General features: G+C 43.2%; 1 protein-coding gene across 2 annotated transcripts in view; it reads left to right on the top strand.

Annotated features, from left to right (window-relative positions):
* The window catches only part of IQCK (IQ motif containing K), a 100,961-nt gene that overhangs the window by 4,732 nt on the left and 81,990 nt on the right, over positions 1 to 14,239 (top strand). For both annotated transcript variants that reach the window (XR_012219895.1, XM_073542965.1), the window contains exons 2-4: positions 328 to 392; positions 3,938 to 4,010; positions 5,999 to 6,096. Coding sequence is in view for 1 of the 2 variants with exons in the window: in XM_073542965.1 (XP_073399066.1) it covers positions 328 to 392; positions 3,938 to 4,010; positions 5,999 to 6,096 (236 nt within the window). In the remaining variant the exon portion in view is untranslated. The remainder of the gene's footprint in view (positions 1 to 327; positions 393 to 3,937; positions 4,011 to 5,998; positions 6,097 to 14,239) is intronic.

Here is a 14,239-nt window from a genome sequence, read left to right as displayed (position 1 = left end):
GCAGTGTGACATACTGCTTGCTGTATGGGTGTCCCTGCGTCACAGATATATAGTGTTTACAGTCTGAAACCTTGGCTGCAGTTCAGATACGTGTAGAGTTAGACTCACGACATTCTTGATCCTTCCGAAAACTGTGACCCTACAAGAGTCAGTCAGCCGGGCCTTGTCCTGGCAGTGTTAATATGTATCAGGGCCTCTTGTTCTGCTCTTCATCTTCTGGTTACTTGTCAGATTTGTAGCACAGTGAAGATCATATTAGTTGCTCTTGTCTTTTCCTGTCTTCTTCTTCGCCATCGCTAAACGTCCATGTCTTTCTTTTTCGTTCAGAATACGAGCGGGAAGAACCGTCCTTACCTCCCGGTTATAAATCTAAGGGATCGTCGATAATATGCGTAAGTACAACGGGCAGATTGTCCTAACAGCATGGCTGTAAAGTGGGCGACTCGCTGCAGCCAGAGACACTTTAATTTTTTTTTTTTCTTTTAGTTTTAAAGGATTTTGCTTTTGGAAAATTGTGACTCATAGCGGAAGTTCATTTCGGCACTTTTGTTTGTCTTCCTCTGCGTGTGATAGCGTAATGATAACCCGGCAATCCAAACATCTGAACAAAAGGGCGAAAACAGACTGTCTGTCACGCAGCGAGAGTGTGAAATACTGAGGATATTTCTTTTCACCAAGAGTCTCTCTAGACATAATAAACTAGTGAATGGCACATAAACACATCCAGTGATATGGTGGCATTGTTGGCAAACCTGCGTGCTGTGGGAGTTTGTATACAGTATTTATTCTCGCCACTATATATTTTTGGCTGCCTGCAGTCACCACTAGGGGGAGCTCAGAAGCTTTTGAAATACTGTTTAATTATTGCCTTTGGTGCACAACCCTTCAGCAGTAATTGCCAAAGCTCCTGCTGTGCTAGACACAATTTTAATAGGTTTTTCAAGACTTTGAAGAGGAATTCAATGAATCCATAGAATGGGGAACAACTTTCTGATTACTGGGACCCCAGCAATCATGAGAACAGAGCTCTGGATCCCGAGAGAGAGGCTTTGCCAAGCTCTATCTTGAATGGTTGCAGGTGCTCATGCTTGACCTTGCTCCATTCATTGTCTATTGTACTATCAGAGATAAAAAAAAAAGTATAGTGTACAACTATTTCAATGAATGGAGCATCCTCATATATCCTGCAAATATATAATGTCACAAGCCTCCTAAATATAAACTTGCACCCTCTATTGCCTTTCATGTGGCAAGGTTGTTTAACCTAATAAATGAATAAATTATTAAAAAAACGACGTAGGGTTCCCCCTAATTTTTTTTTTATAACCAGCCAAGGTAAAGCAGACAGCTCCGGCTTGATATTAAGCCTAAAAATACCAGGCCACAGCCTCCCCAGAAGTGATACATCACATTAGATGAGCCAATTCTGGAGCTTCGCCTCGGCTCTTCCCGATTGCCCTTGTGTTGGCCATCGGGGTAATGGTATTCAGGGTTTATATCAGCAGTGAATTGTCCAAAAGCACAGCTGCCATCAAGCCCTGGTGTTCGTAATGAAGAGGAGACTATATGACACCCCAAATTACTAACCCTTTAAGTAGAAAGAAAAAACACACACAAAAATATTTTATTTTAACCCCTCAATGACCGCCTTTTAACGGCAACAGTTAAGGGGCCTTATTCCTCAGTGCCGCTTTTTAACGATGCTGAGAAATAAGGGTATAGTTCCCCCCCAGCGTCGGAAAATCTCAGAGGTCTCAGCTTCCCGGGGTAGCTGAGACCCCGGAGACCATGGTTCAGGTCAGTTTTTACCGTCCCCAGTGTTGTGATCATGGTTATTAACCCAATAATGGTGATTGCAAAAAAAAAAGTCTGATTTCCCATTTATTTCTCTCTCCTCTGACATGATCTAGAAATGGGGTCCCCCGAGCCCACCCGGTACCTCCGACATCTCCGGAGACTCCAGCTCCGTCCCTCGGCCCTCCACATCATCTTCCCTGAAGAAAATGTCGGGTGCATGCGCGGTGCACCCGCCGAGATCTGCCAGTTGGCACCCTGCAACAATAGGAGATTTTTCTTATTGGTTAATTTTGATCACTGTGATAGACCCTATCACTGTGATAAAATAAAAAAAATAGAAAATCAAACCCCCCTTTATCACCCCCTTAGTTAAAAATAATAAAACAAAAAATTTTTTATTTTTTTTCCATTTTTCCGTTAGGGTTGGGGTTAGAGCTAGGGTTGGGGTAAGTATGGTGTTGGGGTTAGTGTGGTGTTGGGTTTAGGGTGGTGGTTAGTGTTATGGTTGTGGTTGGGATTAGCGGTATGATAGGGTTAAGGTTGTAGTTAGAATTGGGGGTTCCACTGTTTAGGTACATCAGGGGGTCTCCAAATGCAACATGGCGCCCGCCATTGAGTCCAGCCAATTTTGGGTTCAAAAGCTCAAATGGTGCTCCCTCCCGTCTGATCCCTGCCATAAGCCCAAACAGTGGCTTTCCCCCACATACGGGGTATCGGTGTACTCAGGAGAAATTGCACAACACTTTTTGTGGTCCATTTTCTCCTGATACCCATGTGAAAATAAAAAAAAAATGGTTCCAAAGTAATTTTTTCTTGTGAAAAAAGTAAAATGTTGATTTTTTTACATCCACATCGCTTTAGTTCTTGTGAAGCACCTGAAGGGTTAATAAACTTCTTGAATGCGGTATTGCACTCCTTAAGGGGTGCAGTTTTTAGAATGGTGTCACTTTTGGGTATTTTCTGTTATATTGACCCCCCCTAAACTCTCTTGAAATGTGAGGTGGACCCTAAAACAAATGGTTTTGTAAATTTTGTTTGAAAATTTAGAAATCGCTGGTCAAATTTTAACGCTTATAACGTCCTAGCAAAAAATAAATATGTTTTCAACATTTTTGCCAAATTTCCGGGTTTTTTTTTCATAAATAAACGCGAGTCATAGCAAAGAAATTTTTACCACTGACATGAAGTACAATATGTCATGAAAAAATAGTCGCGGAAAGCGTTGAAACGTTCCAGAGCTATAACCTCATAAAATTACTCTGGTCAGAATTGTAAAAATTGGCTTGATCGTTAAGTACAAAATTGACTAAGAGGTTAAAAAACACTCTGACTCTTTCACTGGTTCACGTGGGGACTCCAACCGATTTTTCGAGTACCCCGAAGGCACTTTGTTAGCACACAAGCATGCTTAGATAACACCTTATCCAGCACGTTCACTTATCACTACAGAAGATCAATGATGTCATTGTGGTAAGGGTCTTTTCTACCTTGTCCTAGTCTTTAAATGTGAGCGCTCTTTTCCAATTAGGCCATCGCTACACAGTGCCCCCGCCGATGATCCTAGTATAGGGAATAGGCACAACGATATGCTTCCTGTCCTCTACACCCTAGGTTCTCATCCTGTTGTACATGTCCCCGGGGAACGTGGCATGTCTGTAGAAGGCTCTCCTTCCAGCCATAGATGCTGAAGTGTAGTTGTTGGCACTTGGAATAGAAATGATGAGTTAATAATATTTGTTGGTTATGATATAGCCATATCCGCTCTCTTTCCGCTCCTCACACAGCAAATTGTAGTAGTAAACTCACATATGGCTCCCACAGTGATGCGGCGTAGCTGAATGCTCCCACGCTGAATCACAAAACGCAGTTAAGTAATGGCGGTGTGGGCACATTCTGTAATGTGGTATCGCTGCTACTAATGTACGGTGCCAAAATCTTTAGGGTTATAAAGCAAAAAGCGTCCTACTTGGCATGATGTTATGAGCTGACCAAGCAGAAATGACCAATGTTAGTGTTGGCAACTTTGCCATTATTCATGGTGATGGAGTAGATACAGAATATGCACATACAGTAAATGTATCTTGTCTGCTCCACTAAGAAAGAGAATATAGGTCTTAATTATTTCTGTTTTAATGCACAGATAAAAGATAATCGGTATGCTGAAGGGTTATGTGATGGTATATCATCTGCACGAATCTCTGATCCAAAGACATGTAAGTAAGGAGAAAGTGAATGTCTTGAGCTTTGTTTGAAATTTCTGCAAAAATTGCAAGTATGGGCATATTCTTTAAGCTATGTGACCACAACGTCTTTTTCAGGTGGATTCCATTCGGATTCCGTCTGAAAATGCGCTGGAGAAACGTCCGATAAAATGTGCATAGTGCACAGCAACGGTAAAACAAAATTACTGTGCACATGTTCCATTTTATGTCATTATTCTTGAACACTTCTGGGTTTAAAAACCCTGGAACAGTTAAAGGGAACCTGCCACCAGTTTTGGCCGATATAAGATAAGGCCATCACCTTTCAAGACTGATATACAGCATTCTATAATGCTGTATATAAGCCCCCAACCCTAAGAGAAGAAAAATAACTTTTAGGCTATGTGCACCGTAGCAGAAAATTTCTGCTTAAAAAACGGACTCTCTGCCCAGAAACCGCACGTTTTTTTCTGCACATTTTCTGCGCAAAAAGCGCGCGTTTTTTATGCATTTTTTTTCCGCGCGGCTCCAGACCCATAGAAATGGCCAGAAATGCGGAAAAATCCACAAAATTAATGAGCATGCTGCGTTTTATACCGTGAAGCGGTTTTTTCGCGGTAAAAAACGCATCAATATGCACAAAAAGTGCAAAATGCATAGAAATGAATGGGAAGCTTATTTTAAGCGTTTTTATAGCAGATTTATTGGCAAATCCGCTAAAAAAAAAATGCTGTGTGCGCACACAGCCTTATTATACTCACCTGCAGACTAGTCCGGTACTGCAGTGCGCAGGTGCTGGGCCTCTCTGACCTTTACCAGCGCCTGCGCACTGCAGTACTTTGCTCTGGCCTCAACAGGGCAGATAAGTACACCTACACAGGAGTGCAATGCCGAGGAGACTGTGTGGATGATGCAGCGATGCGTCATCCACACGAAGTAAGCAGGAGGGTGGCGATCTTAAGAAGAAGGGAGGCGCCGGACCAAGAAGAGCGACACCCCTCGGTCCGGACCACCCTGCAGGTGAGTATGATAAGTTATTTTCTTCTCTTGCAATTGATGGCCGTATCTTATATCTGCCAAAACTGGTGACAGGTTCCCTTTAAGAGATGTTACATTCTAATTTACTCTTAACCGTATAGTGTAAAAACCGGCGGCGGCAGAGCCACTGCAAGAAAAGCAGCGAGACTGCCAGCTCAGCCACCTCAGAAAAACCACCGCCGGGATTTAACCGAAACGGCTACGCCTGGGAAAACTCTAAATGATGATTCTTAAAGAGCAACTAAACTTTTAAGGAGTTTTTCCAAATTTCACAGTCATTTTAATTGCCTTCAGGTCAGTAAGAGACCAGGTCCTGAGACACCTTACCGATTGCTCAATAGACCCCAAACAGAGCACAACTCCGGAGACAGGCACGCACAGGGAATATGCTTTCTATTGTTTGCACGCTAAGGCAGGAGCTGTGCGCTCCTGTCTCCTGAGTTGCATATTATTCAAGGGTCTCAGGACCCAGACCCCACTGATTTACTCGCAATTAAAATTACTGCCAATTAAGTTTAAAGGGAGTCTGTCACCTTAAACCCTAAACTGACGGTATAAACTAAGCACATAGCCTTGTAAGGGACATTGCCCCTTTAAAATCGCACCGTTAGGACTAGTTAAGACTGAATTCATCAAAGCATTTACGCAAGAAATCTGGTTTATAACATTTTGAAAAGTCACTACATTTTTTACGCAATGCAAAGAGGGACTAGAGTAATATTTTTAGCGAGGCACATGCCAATTTTAAGATCATTATCAATGAGAAAAGTGGCAGCGGCGGCTTGCAAACAATGGGAAGAGCGATGCAATACACCGGAGTTATTCTTTTCCTGGCACTTTGACCCATTTTAAAGCATTTGTCGATTTTTGTCCATAAAGTGAACGAACCCTAAGATTTGCTTGAAAAGTCATTAAGAAAATGCATCTTATTGTAAGTATTAATTTTCAAATTTCAATACCAGGCTCACCCCAGGAATATTTGGAAAGCTACATATTCCCAGTGCTTCTTCCAGGAATGGCTGAAATGCTGATGGAGGCAAAGAAGGAGAAATGCTTTTTAGTGAGTACTGTATGTGAAATGTCCTTTATTACATAGCTACAGAGTGGCACAGTCAGTACGGGTGAAAATTTACATCTATCTGTCATAGTTATCGTTTGATTCAGTTCCTTTACGGATCACATTGTGTAATATCACACTAAAGGGAGTCTGTCACCCCCCAAGGTGCAAATTAAACTGCCTAAACATTTAGATAAGGGACTTGGCCTCTATAGAGATCATACCAGCATGTACATTTTAATGCTATATTTGCAGAAAATGATTTTATTTCATGTGCAAATGAGGGCGATTTGGTGCATCCTTGGGGGGGGGGGGCCTATGGTTTGGTGCACCGTGACGCATTTCGAATTGTATACAGCCCCCAGTTCCTTGTCCGGATTGACAATGCTCACTTGATGAGTGAACGCTCTCTAAAATCAATGCTTGGTTTCTGTTCTTGTGTCCTGACACTTAAGGAGCCCAGCAGCACACTCGCAGTGTCAGTGCGATCGCTCACACAGTGGTCGTAAAGAGAACCGCTCAGTATGATTTTGCAAGTTAATTAAAGACATGCCCATAATGGCGCTATTCTACAGATTAATTTGATACTGTGTTCTTCTTTAATCTACATTTGAAGTTTTCTGGTTAACAGGGTCCGGATTGTACAGGGGGTCTTTTCCTGCCCGGCCCCCCTCTTCCTCCCATGTTTGAATGGCAGATCACTGCTTTTTCATGGACTTGTCTCCTGTTTGATATTTCTCATTAGCGCCCTCCTTGTTGTGGGTGGCGCATGCACAGATTGATTTCCTGGCTGGTCTTCAATAAAATGGAGTTGGAGCATATGTAGACTGATATATCAGATTAATGACATCTCTAAGAGACGTCATTGAACCAAGATCTCAATCTGCGCATGCCCTCCACCCGATGCCCGCAGTTCTGCAGCATTCTGTGAAGGAAGTAAACTTCATACATATCTCTACTTCAGCCATACTGCTGAATGTTATCTGTATGCCACAGCATAATATGATAGGAATCACCTTATAAGAGAGTTATTAGGCCAAGATATTCTAGCACTGGTGCTCCCAGCTTGTCCCGGTTCTGTATCTATGTAGGTGTGCATCATCGCAAGATCACTCTCCTGTACCCTATTCCCTAACTCTGGATCAGTTCCTCCAGTTCCCATTTCTTCTATTTTTTCAGTTCCCTCAGTTACGATGCTCTAATGTTACCCAGTAATTTTTTGTGTGATTCATTTTGACGTTTGGCTTGATTCTTGATGACGAACCTACTGTGATCCTTACTATTGTCTTCCTTCAGTGAGCATATGCTGTACTTTGATCTGTTCCTCTGTCCATGACCTTTGGCTTATCTGACTGAGCCTTATGCTTCTGCTGTCATCTAAAAAAGCATCTTTGTCATGGGCAGTATGTCGGCCCCCTGTGGTGAAGCACAATACTTTCCCCACAGAGAACTCCTGTTTGATAACAAGCCTTTTATATACATTTTAGTTCTTTATTTGTATAGAAAAGACTTAAAAAGGGAAGAAATAGTGAGACTGTTAATACTTTATTAATGGCTCGGCCAACTTTCACGCTCTACCCTCAGGTTTAGTTATTGCGGGGCAAGTTGCACGGCAGTATATTTTGTCTTCTCTGCCTGACCACTGCCCAATTATGTACCCCAACTCTAATCATGATGAGAAAGTCAAGCCGAGAACTACAGCAGCCGGGAACCCGCGACCAGTCTACACCCCACACACCATATCTGGGAACAACACATGGCTAGCACCACACATATTGGGTGCCCTTTTCTGAATCCCACAGCTTCTTTGTAGGTACTCATTTGCTACACCTGCCACATATAGAGCAGCTGGGAACCCTCGTCCAGGCCGTCCTTCTCCCCATAACTGGACATGACATATGGCCAGCGCCTCGACTTCTCTGCAGATACTCCTTCCCTACTCCCACGCCTCATACCCTAGCCAAGATCCGGAGTCTTACCCACAACATACACCCCAAAACCAAGAGCGCATTCACCCAGTAGCACAGATATTGCATGGGAGAACCCTGAGCAACATAAGCACAGCAGATAACCTACATCCAGCCGACACCACTCCGCACACCCCATAGTTGGGCATGACACATATCCAGCACCATAGGTTCTGTATATCCAGAGTTCTGCCAACACACACAACAGTACGGACTGGTAGAGCGAGCACAAAAGTGGCCCCAAGGGGCTGAAGTGCTTAGATTCGTTCTTTGTGCTGCTTTTTAGAATATGTTGGCTGAATAAATAATTTGAAATTAAATAATAAAGGCAAAGACATTGGAAAGCCACAGTTCTAGCTGGCTGCAGTCACTTCTTGGACAGTAGGGGGCAGCACGGGGGAGAAGTAGCCATACTTGGGCCATCACTGGAAGTACACAGAGCGTCTCATGCCCTCAGAGCGTCTCATGCCCTCAATACAGATTGAGAGATCGTGCCCTAAGACGGCAGCAGTGATATTATAGCGCTCGGTCATTATACTACGGGGGATAAATATGTATTGATTTCATCTCTCGCTCCTCACGTTCTGCCCGGAGATTGAATATAAGTGGAAATACGGTCTGAGTGCCTGGAAGCATCTCATGACCACGAGACTTGGCCGAAATAACAAGCGCATGACACTTGCATAATGTCAGCAGCGGCTTCTGAAGGAAACGGCAGATGCTAAGACAGACGTTCTCCTGGCCTACAACAAAGGCAATCAGCCAGACAATAGCGCCATACAAGAAGAGCAGCCATTCAGGAGAAATATTATGAAAGAGCAGCACAAAGTGGTACAGAGACTCCTCTCCGCGAGGCGGCGGGCCGGCCCAGATGTAACAGGCAGACGTATAAGACTTCTCTGCCCGACCATTGTTTACTTGTCATGTTATTTAGAGATGCTCTCTGTCTCTGAACTTTTCCCAAGGCAAGCCGCGGAGAATCAGTCGTGGGAATTGTGAGCAGATCTCGGAACAAAGCACATCACCGCCGCCTGTCAGCGCAGGGAACAATACACATTCACCCTCAGTGAACATGGACTCCAGGAAAGATGTAGAATACATAGGAGAATGGGTGATAGCAGGTGCACTCAGGAATTAGCATGCGCAGTGCGCTGACTTATTAACCTGCTCGTCTTACTATTTATTAGCATATTACTGAGTGAGACCGTGTTCAGAGGAGCATTGAAATTATCATGCCAGTCATGTCTGCAAATTGTGGACGTGACTGGGTCCGTGTGCAGCTTCGAGTGCTTGACAGCTGCAGCAGCTGCCTGCCATTACATGCACTGTCCTCATCCAGAAAACAGATATTTATGTCCACCTGCACGTTGGCTAACATTGACCCAACGTTCTCACCTGCCATATATGCAACAGCCAGAAACCTACGTCAGACCGCACACCTCATAGACGGGCACAACACACGGCCAGCAGCACTCACGGGGTGTGGGGACCCTATACGCTGTATATCGAGAGTTTTCTGTAAGTGCTCTTCCCCTACATGCACCACGGATACAGAAACCAGAAATCCACATCTAGCCCACGCCATGCACCCTTTGTATTTTTGGCAAAAAAATATATATCAATTTTTTCCCCCCATCTTTTACATTTTAAAAATTACCAAACGGAAAATGGGCTGATGCAAATGTGGTACCCTTGGAGATTTGTGTGCTAAGAGAACGTCCAAGGTTTCAGACCTTAATTAGCCTGTTAGGGTTACAGTTTGTTCACTATTATCGTTAGAAAAAGCCAGGTGATGCAACTTTCCCAGCTATATAAAACCCAGCCTCCTCTAACCTTGTGCCAAAAAACAGCAGCCATGGGTTCTTCAAAGCAGCTGCCTAGTGCTCTGAAAATGAAAACGGTGGAGGCCCACAAATCAGGAAAGGGCTATAAGAAGATAGCACAGTGTTTTCAAGTTGCCCTTTACTCAGTTTGAAATGTAATTAAGAAATGGCAGTTACCAAGAACAATGGAGGTTAAGATAAGGTCTGGAAGACCAAGCAAAATTTCAGCGAAAGCTGCTCATAGGATTGATATTTAGGCAAATCACAACCTCCGCATGACTGCAAAAGACCTTCAGGAAGATTTAGCAGACTCTGGAGTTGTGGTACATTGTTCTACTGTTCAGAGACACCTGCACAAATATGGCCTTCATGGAAGAGTCATCAGAAGAAAATCTCTTCTGCGTCCGCACCATAAAATTCAGCGTCAGAAGTATGCAAAAGAACATCTAACAAACCTGATGCATTTTGGAAACAAGTCCTGTGGACTCATGAGGTTAAAATAGAATATGTGTGGAGATAAAAGGGCACAGAATTTCAGGAAAAATCATCTCGACAACCATTAAGCATAGCGGTGGATCAATCATGCTGTGGGGTTGTTTTGCTGCCAATGGCTCAGGAAACATTTCATGGGTAGAGGGAAGAATGGATTCAATGAAATTTCAACAAATTCTTGATGCAAACATAACACCATGTGTAAAAAAGCTGAAGTTAAAAAGAGGATGGCTCCTACAAATGAATAATGATCCTAAACACACATCAAAATCCACAATAGACTACTTCAAAAGGCACAAACTGAAGGTTTTACAATGGTCCTCACATTCCCCACATCTGAACATCATTGAAAATCTGTGACTAAACCTCAATATAGCAGAAGATGCAAGACGAGCCAGGAATCTCAAGGAACTGGGAGAATTTTACAAGGAAGAAAGTATGAAAATCCCACTAACAAGAATTGATAATCCTCTTTGCTGCCTACAAAAGCATTTACAAGCTGTGATACTCTCAAAGGGGGTGCGTCTAGGTACTAACCATGAAGGGTGCCCTACCTTTTGCATCAGTCCATTTTTCCTTTTTTATAATTTTTAAAATGTAAAAGATAAATATATATTATTTTCCTTAAAATAAAAAGGAGTTGTGCCATCTTTACCTTTAGGACTTAATTTTATCTTCAACTTGCTTAACTGTTCACAATAGCAGTAATTTTGACGAGTGGTGCCCAAACATTTACAAGCCACAGTAACGAGCACCATATATACAAAATGTGTGCTGTTCTTACCCATAAAACAGACAAAACGTCTCATGGTGATATTTTTACGTGCACTTGCATATTTAGTAACATTGGCCCATAGTTTTTTTAAGTACTCACCTCCCATGTGTACAGCACAGCCAGAAACCTCACAGCCGGACACAACATATGGCCACCACCATACATCGGATGCGGAAACCCTGTGCTTTATACCTGGAAACCCATATCCACTATGGACCGCACTCCCCATAGCTGGTACACAACATATGGTCAGCATATGTATGCGCTGAGTCTTTTATGGGTACTATTCCCCTAAACCCAACACATATGAAACAGCTAGAAACCTACTTCCAGCCCACACCACATATCTCATAGCCGGGCACAACTTATGGCCATTTCCACACTCTGGATGGTGGGACCCTGTGCTTTATACCTGGAGTTCTCCACAACTACTCTTCCTTTGCCGCCATATCCACAGAAACCAGAAACCCACATCCACTTTGGACCACACACCCCATAGATGGTGAACAACATAAGGTCAGCATCTGTATATCCAGAGTTAATTATAGGTTCTTGTGCACTAATCCCAACACATACACTATATACATCAGCTTGAGACCCACATCCAGCCCAAACCGCGCACTATATAGCTGGGCACAATATATGGCCACCACCATACACTGGATGTGGGGACCCTATGGTTTATACCCAGAAATCTACAGTTACCCTTCCCCCTCACCTGACACATACACAGAAGCCAAAAACTCACATCAACTTTGGCCCACGCACCCCATAGCCGGGGCTCAACCTATGGTCAGCATATGTATACCTGGAACTCTTCCCCTAAATCCAACATGTATACAACATTTGGAAACCTGCATCCAGCCTGCACCGCACACCCCCATGACACATGGCCAGCACTATATATACTAAATGTGAGAAGCCTAGTCTGGTCATTGCTGTCAGTATCTAGTCCTTTGTGCACAAAGACAGCAAACTGACCAAAATACACTTGTCTGAAGCAAACCTTTTATTTCTTAGAATTTGTAGAGGTCCTAGCAGTCGGACCACCAGGAAACAGTAAGTTATTCATTATCCTAGTAAAAGGGTTATCTGGCTGAAAAGAACAAAGCTAGCAATTCTCACTTCCACTAATTCTCTTTTTTTAAATCAGATAAATTTTTATTTAACAAAATTCAAGGTACAAAACAATAGAACAAAAATCGCAATGAAAACATTAACAATGGTCATTAGTTTCAGAAATTCCCTCCTTCCCTTCCCCTCCCCCCATTACATACAAGAGCAGCAAATACCGTAATGCTTGGTGTAATCTGAGTTCAGGGTCATCTTCTCTTCACCCAAGGTGTCCACAGTGTCTCAAATGTTCTTATGCTTTTTCTCTTAACGTAAATATCTTTTTCCATATTCACAATAGAGTCAGACTGTCTGAAAAATTCCCTCAATGTCGGCGGATCTTCATTTATCCAGTATCTGGCGATCAGTTTTCGTGCAATATATAATAATCTAGCTATAGCCACCTTATATTTATTATGTACCTGGACCTCCTCCACATATCCCAGTATACACACCACAGGATCCCTACCAATCCTACAACCATACGCGCCTCCTATGGCATTAAGCACCGCCGTCCAATATGGGTTCAGATTTGGACACTGCCATAACATATAGAGAATTCCAGCCCCCTCCATTCGGCACCAAGGACACTCAGAAGTCTGTCTTAGACCCGCTCTGTACAGCCGTTCAGGAGTCCTATATACTCTATGGAGTAGATATATCTGCGAGAGTCTGCTCGCTTCACTCAGCGATAATTGGGGTATATATTCCATAATCACTTCCCATTTATCTTCCTCTATCCTACCCAACTCCTCCTCCCATTTTCCCTGTGCTCTAATAGGATAACTATTTAAAAAAGTATGCATTAGATCCTTATAAATGCCCGACACTACCCCTTTTGTTCCCCCCTCTGCACAGACATAATCAATCAATATATCCTTGTGAATCTCCATATTCATCGTCCTACTCTGCGTAACATAAGCATTCCTAAACTGCCCATATTGAAATCTGCAGACCTCCGGTAGCCCATAATCTTCCTGCAACTTTCCAAAGGGCACCAGTCCCTGCGCGTCCTTCACCTAAACTATGTACTGCATTCCCAGTCTCATCCAATTTTTAAATTCTCCCATTTTAACAAATTCCGGTAGTCGCGTTTTGCCATGTCGTGGAAAAATTTGTCAAGTGTTCCCAACCCCTAATCTTTTTAATTGCCTCCCAGACTTTATGTATCAGCGCTAAAGTAGGATACATCAAACCTAACTTCCTAAAACTTCCTGCCTCCAACCCCTGAACCATGGGATCCCTCCCCATCACCTGAACCAAGACCCTTTGTATTGAACCAGCCCCAGACACATCCCTCCACCCCCTCATCTGTTGGCCCTGAGCAGCTAAGTAGTAAATCCAAGGGTTCGGAAGCGCCAGTCCCCCTCCATACTTGGGCCTCTGCAATATCTCAAGTCTGATCCTTGGCTGCTTTTTTCCCCACACAAGATCCCTAAATATAGAGTCAATAGTACGAAACCACTGCCTAGGGAACCAGACAGGGGCATTGTGCAAAACGTATCGCAGATGAGGCATCAAAATCATCTTAATCAGATTAATTCTTCCCACTACTGAAAGATACAGTTTGCACCACGCCCCTACTTTACTCCTAAACTTACTCAGCAGTGGAATCAGATTCAAATCTGCATAGCTCGAAATCAGAAGTGCCACCTGAATGCCCAGGTATTTAAACTGTCGCACCACTGCCAACCTAATACCCTCCCCCGACACTGGCAAATCAACAACACAATCATCTACAGCCATGACAGTGGATTTTTCCCAATTAATTTCTAATCCCGATATAGACCCAAATGTTTTAATAATTTCCATTGCTCTCAACAATGACTTTCTGGAATCCTCCAAATAAAGCAACATATCATCTGCATACAGTGATACTTTTTCTTCTACCAAGTCATATCTGAACCCTTTAACTCTGACCCTAGCGGTCGGGGAAGTATATCGCAACCGTATCCATGAAATAAAGGTCGGCCCAA

This window comes from Dendrobates tinctorius, unplaced genomic scaffold, assembly GCF_039654945.1.
Source record: "Dendrobates tinctorius isolate UK_male_01 unplaced genomic scaffold, ASM3965494v1 ptg000129l, whole genome shotgun sequence".
NCBI lineage: Eukaryota > Metazoa > Chordata > Amphibia > Anura > Dendrobatidae > Dendrobates > Dendrobates tinctorius.
The sequence above is the reverse complement of the archived record's forward strand: the minus strand, read 5'-3'. Positions and strand labels throughout refer to the sequence as shown.